The following is an 18,559-nucleotide window of genomic DNA, read 5'->3' on the forward strand; positions in this document are numbered from 1 at the left end:
TGGTTTTTGTTTTTATGTTTAGGACTATAATCCTAATTAATCAAATTTAATTTTGTGTATGGTGTGGTGTATGGTTTGGAGTTAGTTTTGTCCCATATAGATATCCAGTTATTCTAGCATCATTTATTGAAGACTTTTCTGTCCCCATTGGCTTGCTTTGGCACCTTTGACAAAATATCAAATACTCATGTAAATGTAAGTTTACTTCTGAGCTTTTCTATTAGGTTCCATTAACTTTTTGGATTGGGTTGGCCAAAATGTTCATTTGTTCTTTTCCGTAAGATGGCTCTAGTAGCACCTAATTGCCTTTAACTTCATTCGAGACAATTTTGTTAGATTGTATTGTGACAGCTGTCATATTGGCATGCATTAAAAAAAACAAATCAAAATTGGTGAAATTTTGTGAAGCCAGTTTTAAAAATAAATTTATTTATTTATTATTTATTTTTGGCTGTGTTGGGTCTTCCTTGCTGCACACAGGCTTTCTCTAGTTGCGGAGAGCAGGGACTAATCTTTGTTGCGGTGTGCGGGCCTCTCATTGCAGTGACTTCTCTTGTTGTGGAGAATGGGCTCTAGGCGCTCGGGCTTCAGTAGTTGTGGCACGTGGGCTCAGTAGTTGTGGCTTGCAGCCTCTAGAGTGTAGGCTCAGTAGTTGTGGCGCACAGGCTTAGTTGCTCCACAGCATGTGGGATCTTCGCGGACCATGGCTTGAACCCGTGTCCCCTGCATTGGCAAGCAGATTCTTAACCACTGCGCTACCAGGGAAGTCCCTGTGAAGCCATTTTAATATTGAAGATGGAAGAAAAAAAGCAACATTTTAAGCATATTATGCTTTATCATTTCAAGAAAGGTAAAAATGCAACTGAACTGCACAAAAAAGATCTGTGCAGGGTATGGAGAAGGTGCTGTGACTGAACGTGTCAAAAGTGGTTTGTGAAGTTTTGCATTGGAGATTTCTCACTGGATGATACTCCACAGTCAGGTAGACAAGTTGAAGTTGATAGCGATCAAATCGAGACATTAACTGAGAACAATCAATGCTATACCATGCAGGAGATAGCCGACATACTCAAAATATCCAAATCAAGTGTTGAAAATCATTTGCACCAGCTTGGTTATGTGAATCACTTTGATGTTTGGGTTCCACATAAGTTAAGCGAAAAAAACCTTGACCGCATTTCCGCATGCGATTCTTTACTGAAATGTAACGAAAACGTTCCGTTTTTAAAACAAATTGTGCTGGGCAATGAAAAGTGGATACTGTACAGTAATGTGGAATGGAAGAGATCGTGGGGCAAGTGACATGAACCACCACCAACCACACCAAAGGCTGGTCTTCATCCAAAGAAGGTGATGGTGTGCATATGGTGGGATTGGAAGGGAGTCCTCTATTATCAGCTCCTTCTGGAAAACCAAACGATTAATTCCAGCAAGTACTGCTCCCAATTAGACCAACTGAAAGCAGCACTTGACAAAAAGCATCCGGAATTAGTCAACAGAAAACACATAATCTTCCATCAGGATAACACAAGACTGCATGTTTCTTTGATGACCAGGCAAAAACTGTTACGGCTTGGCTAGGAAGTTCTGATTCATCCACCGTATTCACCAGACATTGCCCCTTCGGATTTCCATTTATTTTGGTCTTTACAAAATTCTCTTAATCGAAAAAATCTCAGTTCCCTGGAAGACTGTAAAAGGCACCTGGAACAGGACTTTGCTGAAAAAGAAAGTTTTGGGAAGATGGAATTATGAAGTTGCCTGAAAAATGTCAGGAGGTAGTGGAACAAAACAGTGAATATGTTGTTCAATAAAGTTCTTGGTGGAAATGAAAAATGTGTCTTTTATTTCTACTTTAAAATCGAAGGAACCTTTTGGCCAACCCAATAGATTCTTATGCCATTATCACACTATCTTTATTCCTGTAGTCTTGAAGTCAGGTAGTGTGATTCCTTCAACTTTGTTCTTTCTCAAGATTGCTGTGGTTATTCCAGGCCTTTTGCATGTCCATGTGAATTTTCAAATGTGCTTATCAATTTGTACAAAAACTTGCCGAGATTTACTGGGATTGAGTTGAAGCTATTGATCAATTTTTGGAGAATTGATTTCTTAGTAACAGTGAGTCTTGTAACATTTATCCAGGAACATTTATTCAGGCTTATTTTAATTTCTCTCAGCAATGTTTTGTAGTTTTAAGTGGAGAAGTATTGCATGTCTTCTGTTAAATTTATTCTGAATATTTTATGGGTTTTGATGTTGCTGCAGATGGAGTTGTTTTTAAATTTACTGTTCTAATTATTTGCTGCAAGTATTTGAAAATAAAATTGATATGTTGTATCTATATCTATCACCTATCTCTATCTATCTATCTATCTATCCATCTATCTATCTATCTATCTGGCATCTATCTATCCATCTATCATCTATCTAAATTTTGTATCCTATGAATTAGTTAAACTCACCTATTAGTAGTAGTAGTTGTTTAAAAGATCCCTTAGGCCTTTCTGTGAAATGCCATCTGGCAATGGAGACAGTTTAATGTCTTCCTTATTGATTTTTACTCCTTTTATTCCTCTTTTTGACCTTATTTTGATTTTAGTACTTGCAATAAAATGTTGAATAAAAGTAGTTAAAGTGGACGTCCTTGTCTTGTTCTTGATATCAGGAGAAAAGTGTTCACTATTTTGCCATTACTGTAATATTAGCCATGGTTTTGTTTTGTTTTGTTTTTTAGATGCCCTTTATTTGATTGAGGAAGTTACCTTCTGTTCTTAGTTTGCTGAAAAATTTTATTGTGAATGGTTGTTGAATTTTGTTAAATGCTTTTTCTGTATCTCTTGAAATAATCATTTGACGTTTCTCCTTTATCTTCTAATATGGTGAATTACATTAATTTTAGTATCTTAACCCAATCTTGTATTCCTGGAAGAAACTCTACTGGTCATGATGTATTATCATTTTTATATATTGGGATTTTCAACTTGCTAATGTTTTAAGTGTTTTTGCAATTATATTCATGAAGGATGTTGCTCTGAATTTTTTTTCTAATTTCTTTATCAGGCTTTAGTTTGGGGTTTTGTCTACTTTATAAAACTCTTTCAGAAAGAGTTTGTGTAACATTGGTGTTACTTCTTCATTAAACGCTTGATAGGGTTCACTAGGAAACTCTCTGGTTCTGGAATTTCTTTATGGGAAGTATTTTGATATCAAATCCAATTTATTTAATGGACATGGAGCCATTCCGATGTTCTATTCATCTTGTGGTCTGTTTTGGTTAGTTACGTTTTTCTAAGAATTTATTTCAGTTAGCTTATAAAATTTATTGGCAAAAGTTGTTCATAACATTCCCGAATTTCTTTTTTTTTAACATCTTTATTGGAGTATAATTGCTTTACAATGGTGTGTTAGTTTCTGCTTTATAACAAAGTGAATCAGCTATACGTATACATATATCCCCATATCTCCTCCCTCTTGTGTCTCCCTCCCACCCTCCCTATCCCACCCCTCTAGGTGGTCACAAAGCACCGAGCTGATCTCCCTGTGCTATGTGGCTGCTTCCCACTAGCTAGCTATTTTACATTTGGTACATATGTCCATGCCACTCTCTCACTTTGTCCCAGCTTACCCTTCCCCCTCCCCAAGTCCTCAAGTCTATTCTCTACGTCTGAGTCTTTATTACCGTCTTACCCATAGGTTCTTCATGACCTTTTTTTTCCCCCTTAGATTCCATATATATGTGTTAGCATACGGTATTTGTTTTTCTCTTTCTGACTTACTTCACTCTGTATGACAGACTCTAGGTCCATCCACCTCACCACAAATAACTCAATTTCGTTTCTTTTTATGGCTGAGTAATATTCCATTGTATATATGTGCCACATCTTCTTTATCCATTCATCTGTCGATGGACACTTAGGTTGGGAAGCACAGAGTGTTAACCACTAGATCACCAGGGAAGTCCCCTGCCCCACTTTTTAAGAAAAGCATTGCTCAATAAACTGTGAGACAAGTGCCTAATGACATTTTTTAAAATTAATTAGTTTATTTATTTTGGCTGCTCTGGGTCTTAGTTGCGGCATGCAGGATTTCCCCAACCAGGGATTGAACCCAGGTCCCCTGCATTGGGAGTGTGAAGTCTTACCTACTGGACCACCAGGGAAGTCACCCTAATGTTATTGTGTTGGGTTCTTTTCTGTTATTTTTTTCCCCACTCTCAGAACTGTATGGGAGAAAGTAGCCTGCTTTTGAAGACTGGACTTTATTTCTGAGAATAATGACAAATCACCTTATTTGTCATTCCTCTTTCCACCTCTGTGAATACCCAGGTGGAAGCAGATCAAAGAGAGAGAAGCAAGGATAGGTTGAGAAAGGAAAAGGTGTGTGTGTGTGTGTGTGTGTGTGTGTGTGTGTGTGTGTCTGGGTCTATGTGCCCCCGGGTCACATCCTGGCCTATGATCTGAGTGTACATGTGTGTGTAAAGTGTCGCATAGCTGGTGGAGCTAGTTCCCACCCTTCAGCCCTCTATGTGATCCTCCGGGGCTGAGACTGGGGGTAGGGTGGGAGGTGGGCAAGATTTCAAGCTGATGGGTGATGACTCCAGTTTTCATTTCCTGGCTTTTCTTGGCAGATTTCCCTAGATGAAGTCCCTCTGGGGAGGGTTTTGGCCTCCATATACTTACCTAAATCACTGAGGGAGAGAATTCCTCTTAGCAACTTACACACCATCTTGTTTAATATTTTGGCCAAAGTTCACTCTTTAAGGTAAGTTCTTGCCTCTGGTGACTGTCATGAACTGACATATGGTGACTCACTGTAATTATGAACTCTTGCTATTTTCACGATGTTCTGTGTATTTTCAAATATGCTGTCTGATTTTTTCCACAAGACTCCCAACACAACCCCTGGCTCTCAACATGAATCAATGTCTACTTTAATGATGTTCCCCAGTTTTTCATTTTCACAACTTCTCAGCTTTGGAAGGGACCTTAAGGATTATCTGGTAACCAAACGGAGGCCTCAAGATGTTTCAAAACCAGAAAAGAACAGCAAGTTCTCCTGATGAAATGCCATTTTGGCTTGTCAGTGCTTCCCTCCCAAATCTCCCCTGGCTCCGCAAAGCCAACATGCACGTCTCTTGGGCCAATTTATTTGAAGCTGAGTTGTATCCAGCAGGACACTTGACTACAGACATTGTTGCTCTTTCCTACCACCTCCACAGAACCTTCTCTAAGGGCTACAGTCCTCACCCGTATTAAAACAGAGAGGCAGTACGATGTGGAGGTTAACGGCACGGACCCTGGGGCCTGAAGCTGAATTTAAAGCTGGCTATGCCATTGTCTACCCGTGTGAACTTGTGGGCAAGTTTCTCGACCCCCAGTGCCTTTGTTTCCTCCTATGTAAATCAGGGGAACAGTAATACCTCACTGGGCTGTTGAAGGATTAAAAGAGTTAATACATATAAAATGCTAGAATATTGCCTGGCACATAATTAACACCATATAAGTGTTTGCATTGATTTTATTATTTGCCTGTCTTGGGTCTCTGCCTAACAAAAAGCTCATTTCTTCAGCCTGCTCTGTCCCATCTTGGGGTTGAGAAGATAGCAGAGCTTGCACGACGTTTTCTTTTTTTTTAATTAATTAATTTAATTTATTTATTTTTGGCTGCATTGGGTCTATGTTGCTGTGTGCGGGCTATCTCTAGTTGCGGCGAGCAGGGGCTACTCTTCATTGTGCGCAGGCTTCTCATTGCGGTGGCTTCTCTTGCTGTGGAGCACACGTTCTAGGAGTGCGGGCTTCAGTAGTTGTGGCTCACGGGCTCAGGAGTTGTGGCGCACGGACTTAGTTGCTCCGCAGCATGTGGGATCTTCCCAGACCAGGGCTCGAACCCATGTCCCCTGCATTGGCAGGCGGATTCTTTTTTTTTTTTTTTGATTTTTTTTAACATCTTTATTGGAGTATAATTGCTTTACAGTGGTGTGTTAGTTTCTGCTTTATAACAAAGTGAATCAGTTATACATATACATATGTTCCCATATCTCTTCCCTCTTGCATCTCACTCCCTCCCACCCTCCCTATCCCACCCCTCTAGGTGGTCACAAAGCACCAAGCTGATCACCCTGTGCTATGTGGCTGCTTCCCACTAGCTAGCTATTTTACGTTTGGTAGTGTATATATGTCCATGCCACTCTCTCACTTTGTCACAGCTTACCCTTCCCCCTCCCCATATCCTCAAGTCCATTCTCTAGTAGGTCTGTGTCTTTATTACCATCTTACCCATAGGTTCTTCATGACCTTTTTTTTCCCCCTTAGATTCCATATATATGTGTTAGCATACGGTATTTGTTTTTCTCTTTCTGACTTACTTCACTCTGTATGACAGACTCGGCAGGCGGATTCTTAGCCACTGCGCCAACAGGGAAGCCCCTGCATGACGTTGTTGATGATCGCTATTAATTGTTGTTATTTACACTTAATATCTCATCTACTTCTCACAAGATACCAGGACTCAAAGAGTGCTGTGATCTGAATGTTTGTGTCCCCTCAAAATTCTTGTGTTGAAATCCTAACCCCTAAGGTGATGGTATTAGCAAGTGGGTCGTTTGGGCAGTGATTAGGTCATGAGGCTGGAGCCCTCATGAATGGGAATTATGCCCTTATAAAAGAGGCCCCAGAGAGCACCCTCACCTTTTCCACCATGTGAGGACACAACAAGAAGGTGCCATCTATCAACCAGAAAGCAAGCTTTCACTAGAACCCAACCATGCAGGCATCTTGATCTTGGATTTTCAGCCTCCAGAACTGTGAGAAATAAATTTCTGTTGTTTATAAGCCACTTAATCTGGACTTTGTTATAACAGCCCTAACAGACTAAGACAAAGAAGTTAAGTAGTTTTGTCCAAGGTCACACAGCTAGGAAGTGGCATAGCTAGGAATCAAACCCACAATGTCCAACTCCAAAGTTCAAGTATTTAAGAGGTTCATACATTAATACCTGGGTGTGTTTGCATTTTCTAAGGATGCTATCCAAAGAAATGAATTTCTAATGGTCAAATTTTCCCAGAGTTATTTTGGGGGAGGTTGTACTGAGCCAGCTTAAACATACCACATACCAACTCAAATATAACACATTATCTCTAGCTATGTCTGTATGATGCTCAGTTCTCCTGGAATTCTGTAACTGTTCCCCCTCTATCTAAATTCTATTTGTTCCTGTGGGCTTAGCTCAAATTCCACCCAGGAAGTTTGCCTGGAGTTCATGAGTCCCTGCTCTCGTCCTCACCCCCTTGCTTGTATTCTTGTCTTACACCTCTGCCTAGCTTCTAGATTGGTATTCCCGAGGAGGTTGTGGCATACGTCATGGCTCAGGCATGTTTTATTTTCATGGCACCTAGCACAAGGCTAGGTACCCAACAGGTTTTCAGTAGCTATATATTTATTAGACCCTTTTTTAAATGGAAATAATAGGTTGGACACAGGACAGGCCAGTTAATGAACAAATAATTTTAATAAAAATTAAGAATGTGGTTCATAGCACTCAGACCCTTTTGGTAAGCTTGTAATTTCTCTGTATCATCTCAGATGCCTTTATTTTAGTCTTAGTTTCTCTCCTTTCTTCAAAGAGCTGTGCTTGTTTTGTAGAATAAAAGATAAACCTGTTTTGCATAGATTTCACACCTAATAAGTCATTTTTATTCACTAACACCTTCCACTGAAAGAGATTAAAGATCTTTGCCAAAATTAGCCTTCAGACGTCATAGTGCTAGATGAAGGAGGATTAGAAGTAGCCTACCACCAATTTCAGAACCGGAAGGGTCCTTGTAACTCATCATGTCCCATCTCCTCATTTTACCAATGAGGATATTGAGACCCAGAGAGGGGAAGGGACCTGCTGGAGGTGACACAATTTATTCATTTATTCACCCAGTTATCTGCTGGAGGTGACACAATTTATCCATTTATTCACCCAGTTATTTATTCAGTTAGGAAATATTTATTAAATTTCTACTATGTGTCTTGTGTGGTTGCTGGATGGGGGGGCGGTTCTCGCATGGACAGAGGTGACCTGAGGCTGGGACCTGGGCCACTGTTTTGGGGGAGTAAGCACTTACAAGAGATGCCACCATTTAACTACATCCCATCCCGACCCCCAAGTTCTGAGTCTCACAGCCCTGCTTTCACACTGCTTCTTCTAACGTCTTTTAATCAAAATCTTAACTGTCATTACAACATACTACCTTAAAGATCGTTGATAAGACACCACTCCTGGAAAACACGTGCCTCCTCTTCCACCCCTCCACTAGCGGGCAGTCCTCAGGGAGAGGGACAAAGCACGAGGCAAGTGCAATATGCCACAGGGGCTCTGGAAGCACGGGGATGGCACCTACCCCTGTGTGGGAGCTCAGGAAAGGCCAACTGTAGGAGAGGCATCAGCTGAGACCCAAGGTTGAGTACCAGCTAGAAGATGAAAAAGGGTGAGGACAAGGAGGGAGGAGTGTTTCAGGCAGAGGACACTGCTTCTGTAAAGGTTCAGAAGTGAAATAGGTACAACTGGAGCCTAGAGCCAGAAGGTGGAAGAGTAAGCAATGGTTTACTTCCTTTCCCTGCACAGCCGCCATTTTGTAAGTCAAGGAAATAAAGCCAGAGAGCAGGTTAATTCAGTCCTGGGTCACAGTGTGTTTCTCCAACTTTGGCCTTTTCACTACAGAAAACTACATCTCTTAGACTAAGTTGGGAGGGTTGTTAGATACCATTTGGTCCACCTTCCTTCATGTCACCAATGTCCCAGAAAAGGGAAGGGACTATTGAGAAACAAGAGGGCCTGGGCTAGGACTTGGTCTTTTGACTGTCGGCCAGGGCCCTTTCCACTGTATCTTGCTGCAGACCCTCCTCTACATCAGACCAGCCCAGAGGAATGCCTCTGGGAAGGGAGCACTGAACTATCAGGCTGGCTTTGGATGAACAGAGCTGGTCAGGAACAGGAAGTGAGTAGCTTCCTAGGGGAGCCCAAGGCTGGGCTTGGCTGCAGTTTCTCATTTCTCAGTGGCTGCACGACTCAGAAATTTGAGGGCTTGGCATCTTCTAAAAGTGGCCCAGCGGGCTCCTCAAGGGACATCTGGTCTCCACTCCTCTAGGCTTTCTTGGCAAGTGCTCAGAGGTTTTGCTTCCTCTCCCTCCTGTCCTGCACCTGCCCCATCGCTCGTCTCTTCAGGTGTGCCCCAGAAATAGCACCCTCCCAGCTGCCTTGGCCTGTGCCACTTTGGCCCTGTTAATTAGCAAGCGCTGCATCTCAATGGCTACATTCTATTTTGTTTCCTTTATATCAATGTTTATGAAACATCCCTGCCCTATCATTCACCAACTATGTGACTTTATTCAAGTTTTTGAGCCTCCCCAAGCCTCAGTTTATCTGAAAAATGCCTATGTTTTTCCAGTGAAGGTTGAAGATAGTGCATGTGGAAAACACTCAACAAAGTAGCTGGCTCGCCGTGGGTACAAGATAAAATCCCTGCTGTGTGCTAGGCCGTGCGGGGGACACCAGGACACACAATGCCTATGCTCAGAGTTCGTGGTGTCCTAGGGAGAAGACTTGTTCCAAGCTGAATGGTGGGTTTATGTTCCTTGTAAGGAGGGACTCCCTCAAAGTAAGTAAGGACAGGTGAGGGTTAGAACTCAGATAAGCTGTGCAATGTCAAGGTCCAGAGAGTTATCTAGTAGGCAATACTTTCATTTTGTTGCTAGTGCAGTACTGAGTAGCAGGTGTAAAACCAAAGCTTGTTGGATAGCTATTTGGATATATGGCTGGGTTAATGAAATGGTCTTCTAGGTATAATTTAGACCTGATGTGAAGACAGGAGATGAGCTAAATTACCTCTAAAACTTCCATCTTAGCTTGTGACTTTATTTTCCACATTTCTGTACCCAATGTTGTGTAGTACTTCAAAATTTTAGACTGGTGATTAACATGCCAGAAATTAGAAATGTAGGACCTGAACTCCTCTTCCTTAATATGTTTCATCCGCAGACCAAAAACGTCGCTAAAGCCTTAATCACATATGTTGTGAGAGCCAGCATTTCAGATACATCATTCAAAAATTGGCCAACCCAGTGGTTATTACTCTGCAGCATGTTGAAGGGAACCGGGTAACATATCCATTTTCATCTCAAAATAAAAAAGCCTCAGAACCCCTCCCTAATTCTCCTGTTAAAAACAATTGGCTACTTGGGACTTCCCTGGTGGTCCAGTGGGTAAGACTCCACGCTCCCAATGCAGGGGGCCCAGGTTCGATCCCGGGTCAGGGAACTAGATCCCACATGCCACAACTAAGACCCGGTGCAGCCAAATAAATATTTTTAAAAAAAACATTGGCTACTTAACAGATGTGATTCCAAGAATTAATGAAAATTGTCCCATTCCAGGTAGCAGAGGTGTATTGTAATTGGGGCACGAACCCATGTACCCTGCATCGGCAGGCAGACTCTCAACCACTGCGCCACCAGGGAAGCCCCATGAGATCTCATAATTCTGGCTGGGGCCACAGCTCTCCAAGCACCCCCCATAACCAATTTCTCATTGCCCTCCAATTCCTTGGAGATTGCAAGAGTGTTTCAGGAATGTTCACTAGGCCTAATGATAGGCGGCTCAATCTTGTATCCATAAGGCTTGACCCCAGCTGTGAGCCCCAAATTCAACAGTTCCACAAGAAGCACCACCTCACATCAGACCTGCATTGACCGTCTACAGTCTCCTCCTGGACTTTGCACCAGGAGGACGTGGCAAATTCTTATGTTACCAAATGCTTTAAAGGACACATACCAGATCACCATGCAGCAGTAAGATACTATTTTCTCACTTGTAAACCCCAAGATTCTTGGGGTTCGTTTTAAAACCAACTCACAAATGGTCCGTGTGTGTGTGTGTGTGTGTGTGTGTGTGTGTGTGTCTAGTGTTTGAGAAAACATTGAGAAGAAAACACTTGTGTGTAGTTGTCATTGTATGGTAACGATCACAAGGAAAGGTATTTACCTCTGATTTTTCTTTTTTCTAGAATTATGATCAAGTTCACTGTGCTTTTTGGGACTTTGGGAATAACAGTAAGTATTTTTCTTAGCAAGCTTTGGCTTTGGCTCTCAATGAGACTTTGCCCCTGACCATGTTGCCATCTGGCAGTTACATGGGAGCAAGTTGTACTGAAGTTACTGTCTTATCAGACCCTACAGGGAACACTGAATGACCAAGATACAAATATGAGTTTCATATCTAATTAGGGCATGGGAGTTTTTGTAAAACTTTCTTTTTGAGAAGATACTTATTTTGGAGATCAGGAAAAAAAATCACATAACTCAGCAAGCTGGAAGAAAGAAAGTTGCAAGACCCAGTGCAGAGCAGCCTTGAGCTGTTTGAAGAAAGTTGAGGGATGAAGATCTGGCTCTCTTTATCTGTCTTTCCCATTAGACTTGCCACATTTTTCCTTCTTCTCTTCTACATTGACTCTGTGACCTTGGGTGGTCCATTTACTCTCTAGGGGCTTCAATCTTTTTATCTTTTCACGAAGGGGATAAGACTTTCTAGTTGGTCTCAAAGGGCCCTTCCTGCTTGACTGGGTATGAGTCTTTGGGGACCATAAGAGAAGGGGTCGTGGAAATAATGCCATTTGCAGCAACATGGATGGACCTCGAGGTTGTCACATTGAGTGAAGTAAGACAGAGAAAGGCAAATACCATATGATATCGCTTATATGTGGACTCTAAAACAATGGTACAAATGAACTTATTTACAAAACAGAAATAGAGTCACAGATGTGAAAAATTGGTTTTTTTACATGGTTACCCGGGGGGAAAGGGGGGAGGGATAAATTGGGAGACTGGGATTGACATCTACACACGACTATATATAAAATTGATAACCAACAAGGACCTACTGTATAGCACAGGGAACTCTACTCAATATTCTGTAATAACCTATATGGGAAAAGAATCTAAAAAAAGTGGTTATATGTATATGTATAACTGATTCACTTTGCTGTACAGCAGAAACTAACACAATGTTGTAAATCAACTACACTCCAATAAAAATTTTTAAAAAAGAGAAGGGGTTGTGGAAGGGGATTGCTGAATGGGTTCCTCTTAAGCTTGTCATTGCCATTGGAATCTCCAGGGATATAGCCAAATCTCAGAGAATTCCCACATGGAAGCAATTGCCCCTGGAATGCCAGGAGTGGCTCTGGGACCAGTCCTTCCACCTGTGGAAGCTCTGCCTGGGACTTTTCCTTTTTTTAGTATCCTCGGAGTTCTGTTGAAAAAAGGGGGAAATTCTTTTCCCATTCGACTCCCTGCCATGTGGAATACTACTGCTTTCCTACAACAGATATAGTGCTGTCCTTTTCTGGTCCCCTCCAAGTCGCCCAGGATAAGATTCCCGTAAAATGATAGGCTTTGTTCCCCACAACCTCAGTAAGTTGATCTGTGTGTTCATAATGCCTCTTGCTGGGCTCCTCCCAGGTCATCTTTGGCCCCTACCCCTCTGTCCATGGATCCAGAACTTCTGGAATCTATTGTCATTACCCTGGATGGACAAATTTTGACCACACTTAGCTGCCTGCCCTAGGATAACCCCTCTGGTCTAGTACTACTCTGGGGGTTTTACTCTACACCTGGTCTAGTATGCAAGGTCTACAGGTTCTCGAGGTATGTGGGTTAGTTCTAGAACCCTGAATATGCTTAGGAGTGAGAAACTAGGCAGGTGGCAAATAGACCAGAGGCTTTAATTGGCCCTAAGGAGTTCCAGACCATCATCTGGCTTAAATGCAAAGCACTTGAGACCATTTGAATTCTGGGTTGAGCTGGCCGTTTCAGATGTTTATTCCAGTCCCACCAAGGAGGCCCACGTGTCAGCCTATATTCCATAGCTCATGCCCTTCAAAAAGTTATAGATCTACCTGTTTCCCCTTTGTGCTCCTTGAAAAAACAGTCCTTACTCTGTCATTCCAGCATGGTGGTAGAACTGTTGTTCATCATTAGAGTCTATCCTAATCTGTAGAAGAATGGGAAAAGTGAGAACCAAAGAAGTTATGCCATTTATGAAGTTCCCCACAAGTCAATTTTGCCTATTAGACTTAATTTAATTTCAGTGTTCAATTATACAGCTATCCTGCTGTCTTAACAAACGATACTAATTATAGCACACTTTGGAAAGGTATATATAATGAAAAGTTAAACATTTCTGAGAAAAGCAAAATTGCTTTGAAATTCCCTTCTGTCGCTTGAAGATGGGCAAGGTGGATGGAATTCGTCAGGCTGTAAAGTAAAGGAAACAAACCTAAATTACACAGTCTGTCAGTGTGACCATCTCGCCCATTTTGGAGTCTTAATGGTGAGTTGTCTCTCAATCACTCCTTGATAGAATTTTGACAACTTTTATTAGATTACAGACCAGAAATATACGTGTGAACTAAGTTGTGGAAAAGTTCCACGCAAGTGGAAAAACAGCCCCCTACCTTGTTCACTCAAAGTAGAATTGAAACAAAATTCACTCAAAATTGAAACAAATATTTATTTTTCTCCTTACAAAATTTATGTCTGCTTGTCAAAATACAAACATTACAGAAAAGGTCCCTATAATCCCCCTCCCAAGAGATCACCACCTTTAACACCTTTATGTATATTCTTTATGTATATTCTTATGTATATTCTTTTCCTGTGCGTATATTAATATATGTTTTTGTTTTATAAAAATGGGGTCGAATTATTCATACTGTTTTTACCACTTGCTTTTCACCTAACAATATATATTGGACAGCTTTCAGGCAAATACATATCCATCTACTTAATTTTTTAAAAATACATTTATAGTATTCCATTGTGTGGATTTAACACAATGAATTTAACCAGTCCCCTATAGGTAGGCATTTGAGTTGTTACTGTTTTTCTCCGTTATGAACAATGCTGTAATACACACTTTTATTTGTCTTCTAATATTGCTGCAAGCATTTCTGTAGAATAAATCGATGGAAGTAGAATTGCTTCCAATTAAAATATTAAATTGTAATAGATACTGTCTAATTGCACTGTAGGGAAGTGCATATATTTTTAGTGCTCGTGGTACTTAACCAAACAAGAGTTATCTGATCAACTTGCATATCCAGGCTTAGAGCCTCAAGGTCATTGTTAACCTTTCTATCTCCTTCGTTTCCTATGGTCCTCCCTAACATCAGGACTTGATGCGTTTTCCTTCAAAATGGCTCTCAAATGTGTTTCCTTCTTCTCTACCCACCCTTGAGTACCTTCTTAGCTCTCCTAAATTACTTTATTGTACATATTAGATACTAGTATCTGAATGTGTTGTGTATGAGTTGTTTCTTCTACTAATGGTAAACTCCTTGAGGGCTGAGAGTCTGTTTTATATTTTTCTCTTTTTTTTTTACCATATCTATTCAACAAATAAGAGGTGCTCCATTGATACTTATTGAACTTTAAGAATTTTGTTTACTCCCCTGCAAATTGGTTAGAACATTATGGCATGAGTCAAAAGACCAGGGCCCACAGTCCAGCTCTGTCACGAACTATCTGTGTGATCTTGGTCAGGTTATTTTACTTGTTTGGACCTTACACTTGTCTTCTGAAATGTGAAAGATTGGAATAGACCAGGGTTTCTTAACCTCAGCACTATTGCTCTTCTGGGCCAAATAATTCTTTGTTGTGGGTGCCGTTTTGTGCATTCTAGGATGTTTAGCAGCATTCCTGGCCTCTACCCACTAGATGCCAGTAGCACCCTCTCCAGTTGTGACAACCAAAAATGTCTCCAGAAGTTGCCACATGTCCCCAGGCAGGGGCAAAATTGTGTCCAGTTGAGAACTACCAGAGTAGACCAGCGCTTCTTAACCTTTTATGAGTCACGAAGCTCCATTACCATCTGATGAAAGCTATAGACTGTCTCCCCAGTACGATGCATACCATTCAAATAATTTTGCATAACATTTCAGGTCTTTTATGGTCCTCAAGTTAAGAAATTACTGGTTTATGTGATCTCTAAGGTCCATTTTGTCTCTTAATTTTATGAAAATTATTTAAGGTCTAAGGGAAAGGAACATTTTTTGATGTTCTGTGCAGTGTTTAGGGACGCTCAGTACAGATAATAATTCACTTTGTATCCCAAATTCACACCTATTAGTTTGGTTATATTTGAAGTGTGGAACATGTTAATGACAATAAAACCAAGGACTAAATGTTCTTCCAGTACTGTTGATGGCTCTCCATGCCCTATACACAGTAAGTTGCACTAGGCACACTCAACCAACAATATACAGTGTTATCATATATCCATGTACATACTCTGGTTTTATAAGAGCTTTAACAGAGATGCTGTACATCCTGGGAACCTCCTGTTAGTGAGCACTGGAAGTGTTTTACCATAAACTTGCCCTGGCAAATGTATAAAATACAACACATTGCATTCCCTAGGATTTATCCAGGTCTGCAGTGGATGCAGTGAATGAACGGATATTAGTGCTTATAACATACATTGGATGTGGAATCTCCTCCATTTTCCTGGGAGTTGCAATAGAGACATACATAGCTTTTCAGTAAGTTGGTAGAGTCTTACTCTAAATTTAATTTGGTTTGATGGATGCTATTGGCATTGTAACCTTGTTGATTTCATGCTAATTTCACAAAAAGTTTCTTATCACAATAGGGAGAGGTCAGATCCATTAGATTATGAAGTGGGCAGGTTAAAAACAAAACAAAACAACCAAGGCTCCTCTGAGAAAGAAAAAAGATTATAATTAAATTTAAAAAAAGCAAGAGCTGGGATAGGGAGGGTGGGAGGGAGATGCAAGAGGGAGGAGATATGGGGATATATGTATATGTATAGCTGATTTACTTTGTTATAAAGCAGAAACTAACACACTATTGTAAAGCAATTATACTCCAATAAAGACGTTTAAAAAAATTTAATGAATCAGAATTACTCAAATAAATAAATAAGTAAATAAATAAAAAAGCAAGAGGGTTGAGACAAGAGAAGATTTCTCTAACAGGATACAAAAACAGAAAAAAGAAAAAGTTGACAAATCAGACTTCACTAAAATTAAGAACTTCTTTTCATCAAAAGATACCATGAGGGCTTCCCTGGTCATACAGTCAATGTAGAAGAGAAGAAGGAAAAATGTGGCAAGTGTAATGGGAAAGACAGATAAAGAGAGCCAGATCTTCATCCCTCAACTTTCTTCAAACAGCTCAAGGCTGCTCTGCACTGGGTCTTGCAACTTTCTTTCTTCCAGCTTGCTGAGTTATGTGATTTTTTTTCCTGATCTCCAAAATAAGTATCTTCTCAAAAAGAAAGTTTTACAAAAACTCCCATGCCCTAATTAGATATGAAACTCATATTTGTATCTTGGTCATTCAGTGTTCCCTGTAGGGTCTGATAAGACAGTAACTTCAGTACAACTTGCTCCCATGTAACTGCCAGATGGCAACATGGTCAGGGGCAAAGTCTCATTGAGAGCCAAAGCCAAAGCTTGCTAAGAAAAATACTTACTGTTATTCCCAAAGTCCCAAAAAGCACAGTGAACTTGATCATAATTCTAGAAAAAAGAAAAATCAGAGGTAAATACCTTTCCTTGTGATCGTTACCATACAATGACAACTACACACAAGTGTTTTCTTCTCAATGTTTTCTCAAACACTAGACACACACACACACACACACACACACACACACACACACGGACCATTTGTGAGTTGGTTTTAAAACGAACCCCAAGAATCTTGGGGTTTACAAGTGAGAAAATAGTATCTTACTGCTGCATGGTGATCTGGTATGTGTCCTTTAAAGCATTTGGTAACATAAGAATTTGCCACGTCCTCCTGGTGCAAAGTCCAGGAGGAGACTGTAGACGGTCAATGCAGGTCTGATGTGAGGTGGTGCTTCTTGTGGAACTGTTGAATTTGGGGCTCACAGCTGGGGTCAAGCCTTATGGATACAAGATTGAGCCGCCTATCATTAGGCCTAGTGAACATTCCTGAAACACTCTTGCAATCTCCAAGGAATTGGAGGGCAATGAGAAATTGGTTATGGGGGGTGCTTGGAGAGCTGTGGCCCCAGCCAGAATTAAGAGATCTCATGGGGCTTCCCTGGTGGTGCAGTGGTTGAGAGTCTGCCTGCCAATGCAGGGAACACGGGTTCGTGCCCCGGTCCAGGAAGATCCCACATGCCACGGAGCGGCTGGACCCGTGAGCCATGGCCGCTGAGCCTGCGCGTCCGGAGCCTGTGCTCCGCAACGGGAGAGGCCACAGCAGTGAGAGGCCCGCGTACCGCAAAAAAAAAAAAAAGAAAAAAGATACCATGAAAATAGTGAAAAGGCAAACCACAGATTGGGAGAAGATATTCACAATGCATATATCTGACGAAGGATTTGTATGCAGAATATATAAAAACTACAGAGCAAAAGGCAAAAGAAAGACAATACAGTTAAAAATGGGCAAAAGACTTGAGCAAGCACCTCACAAAAGAAGATATCCATGTCTACTCCTAACCTCTACCCAAATGGCTAACAAGCATATGACAAGGTTCTCAAAATCATTACTCATCAGAAAAATGCTAATCAAAACCACAATTATACTTTTATGCACCCACCAGAATGGCTAAAGTCAAAAATACTGAAAATAGCAAGGGTCAACAAGGGTATGGAGAACTACAAATGGCACAGACACTTTGGAAAATTCTTTGGCAGTACTTACTAAAGATAAATATCCATCAGCTGTTGACCCAGAAATTTCACTGTTAGGTAGAGATGATTGTATATGTCCACGGAAAGATATATACAAGAATATTCACAGCAGCTTCACTTATAGTGGCCCAAAATTGGAAACAACCCCAATGTACATTAACAGTTGACTAGTTGAATAACTTGTAATATATTCATAAAATAGAATGCTTCACAGCAGTAAAAATGAATAATCTACAATTGGCCCTTGAACAACACGGGTTTGTTGTTCAAACAAACTGTGAAGGTTCGCTTATATGCAGATTTTTTCAATAGTGAATACTATGGGGACTGCATGATTCTGGGCTGGATGAATCTGAGGATACAGAACCGTGGATAAGGAGGAGGGACAACTACAAGTTATAAGCGGATTTTTGACTGCTCGGAGGGTCAGTGTCCCCTAACTCTCAAGGTTCAACTATACTTCTACATGAGATAATGTAATATCTAAATCTCATAGACAGAGAGTTGAGCAAAGGAAGCAAGAAAAAGAAGAGAACATGTTGTATGGTTCCATTTATTTGAAGTTCCAAGTACAGGCAAAATTAACCTATGTGGATAGAAGTTAAACTATTGGTTACCTCTAGTGGAGGGTATTGAATGGGAGAAAGAATGAAGGAGCCTTCTGAGACACTGTAAATACTCTACCTCTTGATCTGTGTGGAGGTTCTGCAGGTGTATTCATTTGTAAAGATTCATTGAGTTGCATTCTTAGGACTTGTGTACTTTACTACTTACTCCAATTTAAAAAACCCACGTACACACAAAATGAAGATTGCAAGATTTAAATCAATA

At 40.8% G+C, this 18,559-nt stretch overlaps 1 protein-coding gene across 1 annotated transcript in view; it reads left to right on the forward strand.

The window, feature by feature from the left end:
- ADGRG4 (adhesion G protein-coupled receptor G4) overlaps nucleotides 1-18,559 on the forward strand; it is a gene marked incomplete at both ends in the record, with an annotated part of 125,413 nt that overhangs the window by 62,369 nt on the left and 44,485 nt on the right. The window contains 7 exon segments of the mRNA XM_079728122.1: nucleotides 4,628-4,733; nucleotides 4,736-4,761; nucleotides 10,024-10,078; nucleotides 10,081-10,142; nucleotides 11,048-11,093; nucleotides 13,268-13,371; nucleotides 15,459-15,580. Of these exon segments, the coding sequence (XP_079584248.1) occupies nucleotides 4,628-4,733; nucleotides 4,736-4,761; nucleotides 10,024-10,078; nucleotides 10,081-10,142; nucleotides 11,048-11,093; nucleotides 13,268-13,371; nucleotides 15,459-15,580 (521 nt within the window).

This window comes from Hyperoodon ampullatus (assembly GCF_949752795.1).
Source record: "Hyperoodon ampullatus genome assembly, chromosome: X".
Classification (NCBI taxonomy): domain Eukaryota; kingdom Metazoa; phylum Chordata; class Mammalia; order Artiodactyla; family Ziphiidae; genus Hyperoodon; species Hyperoodon ampullatus.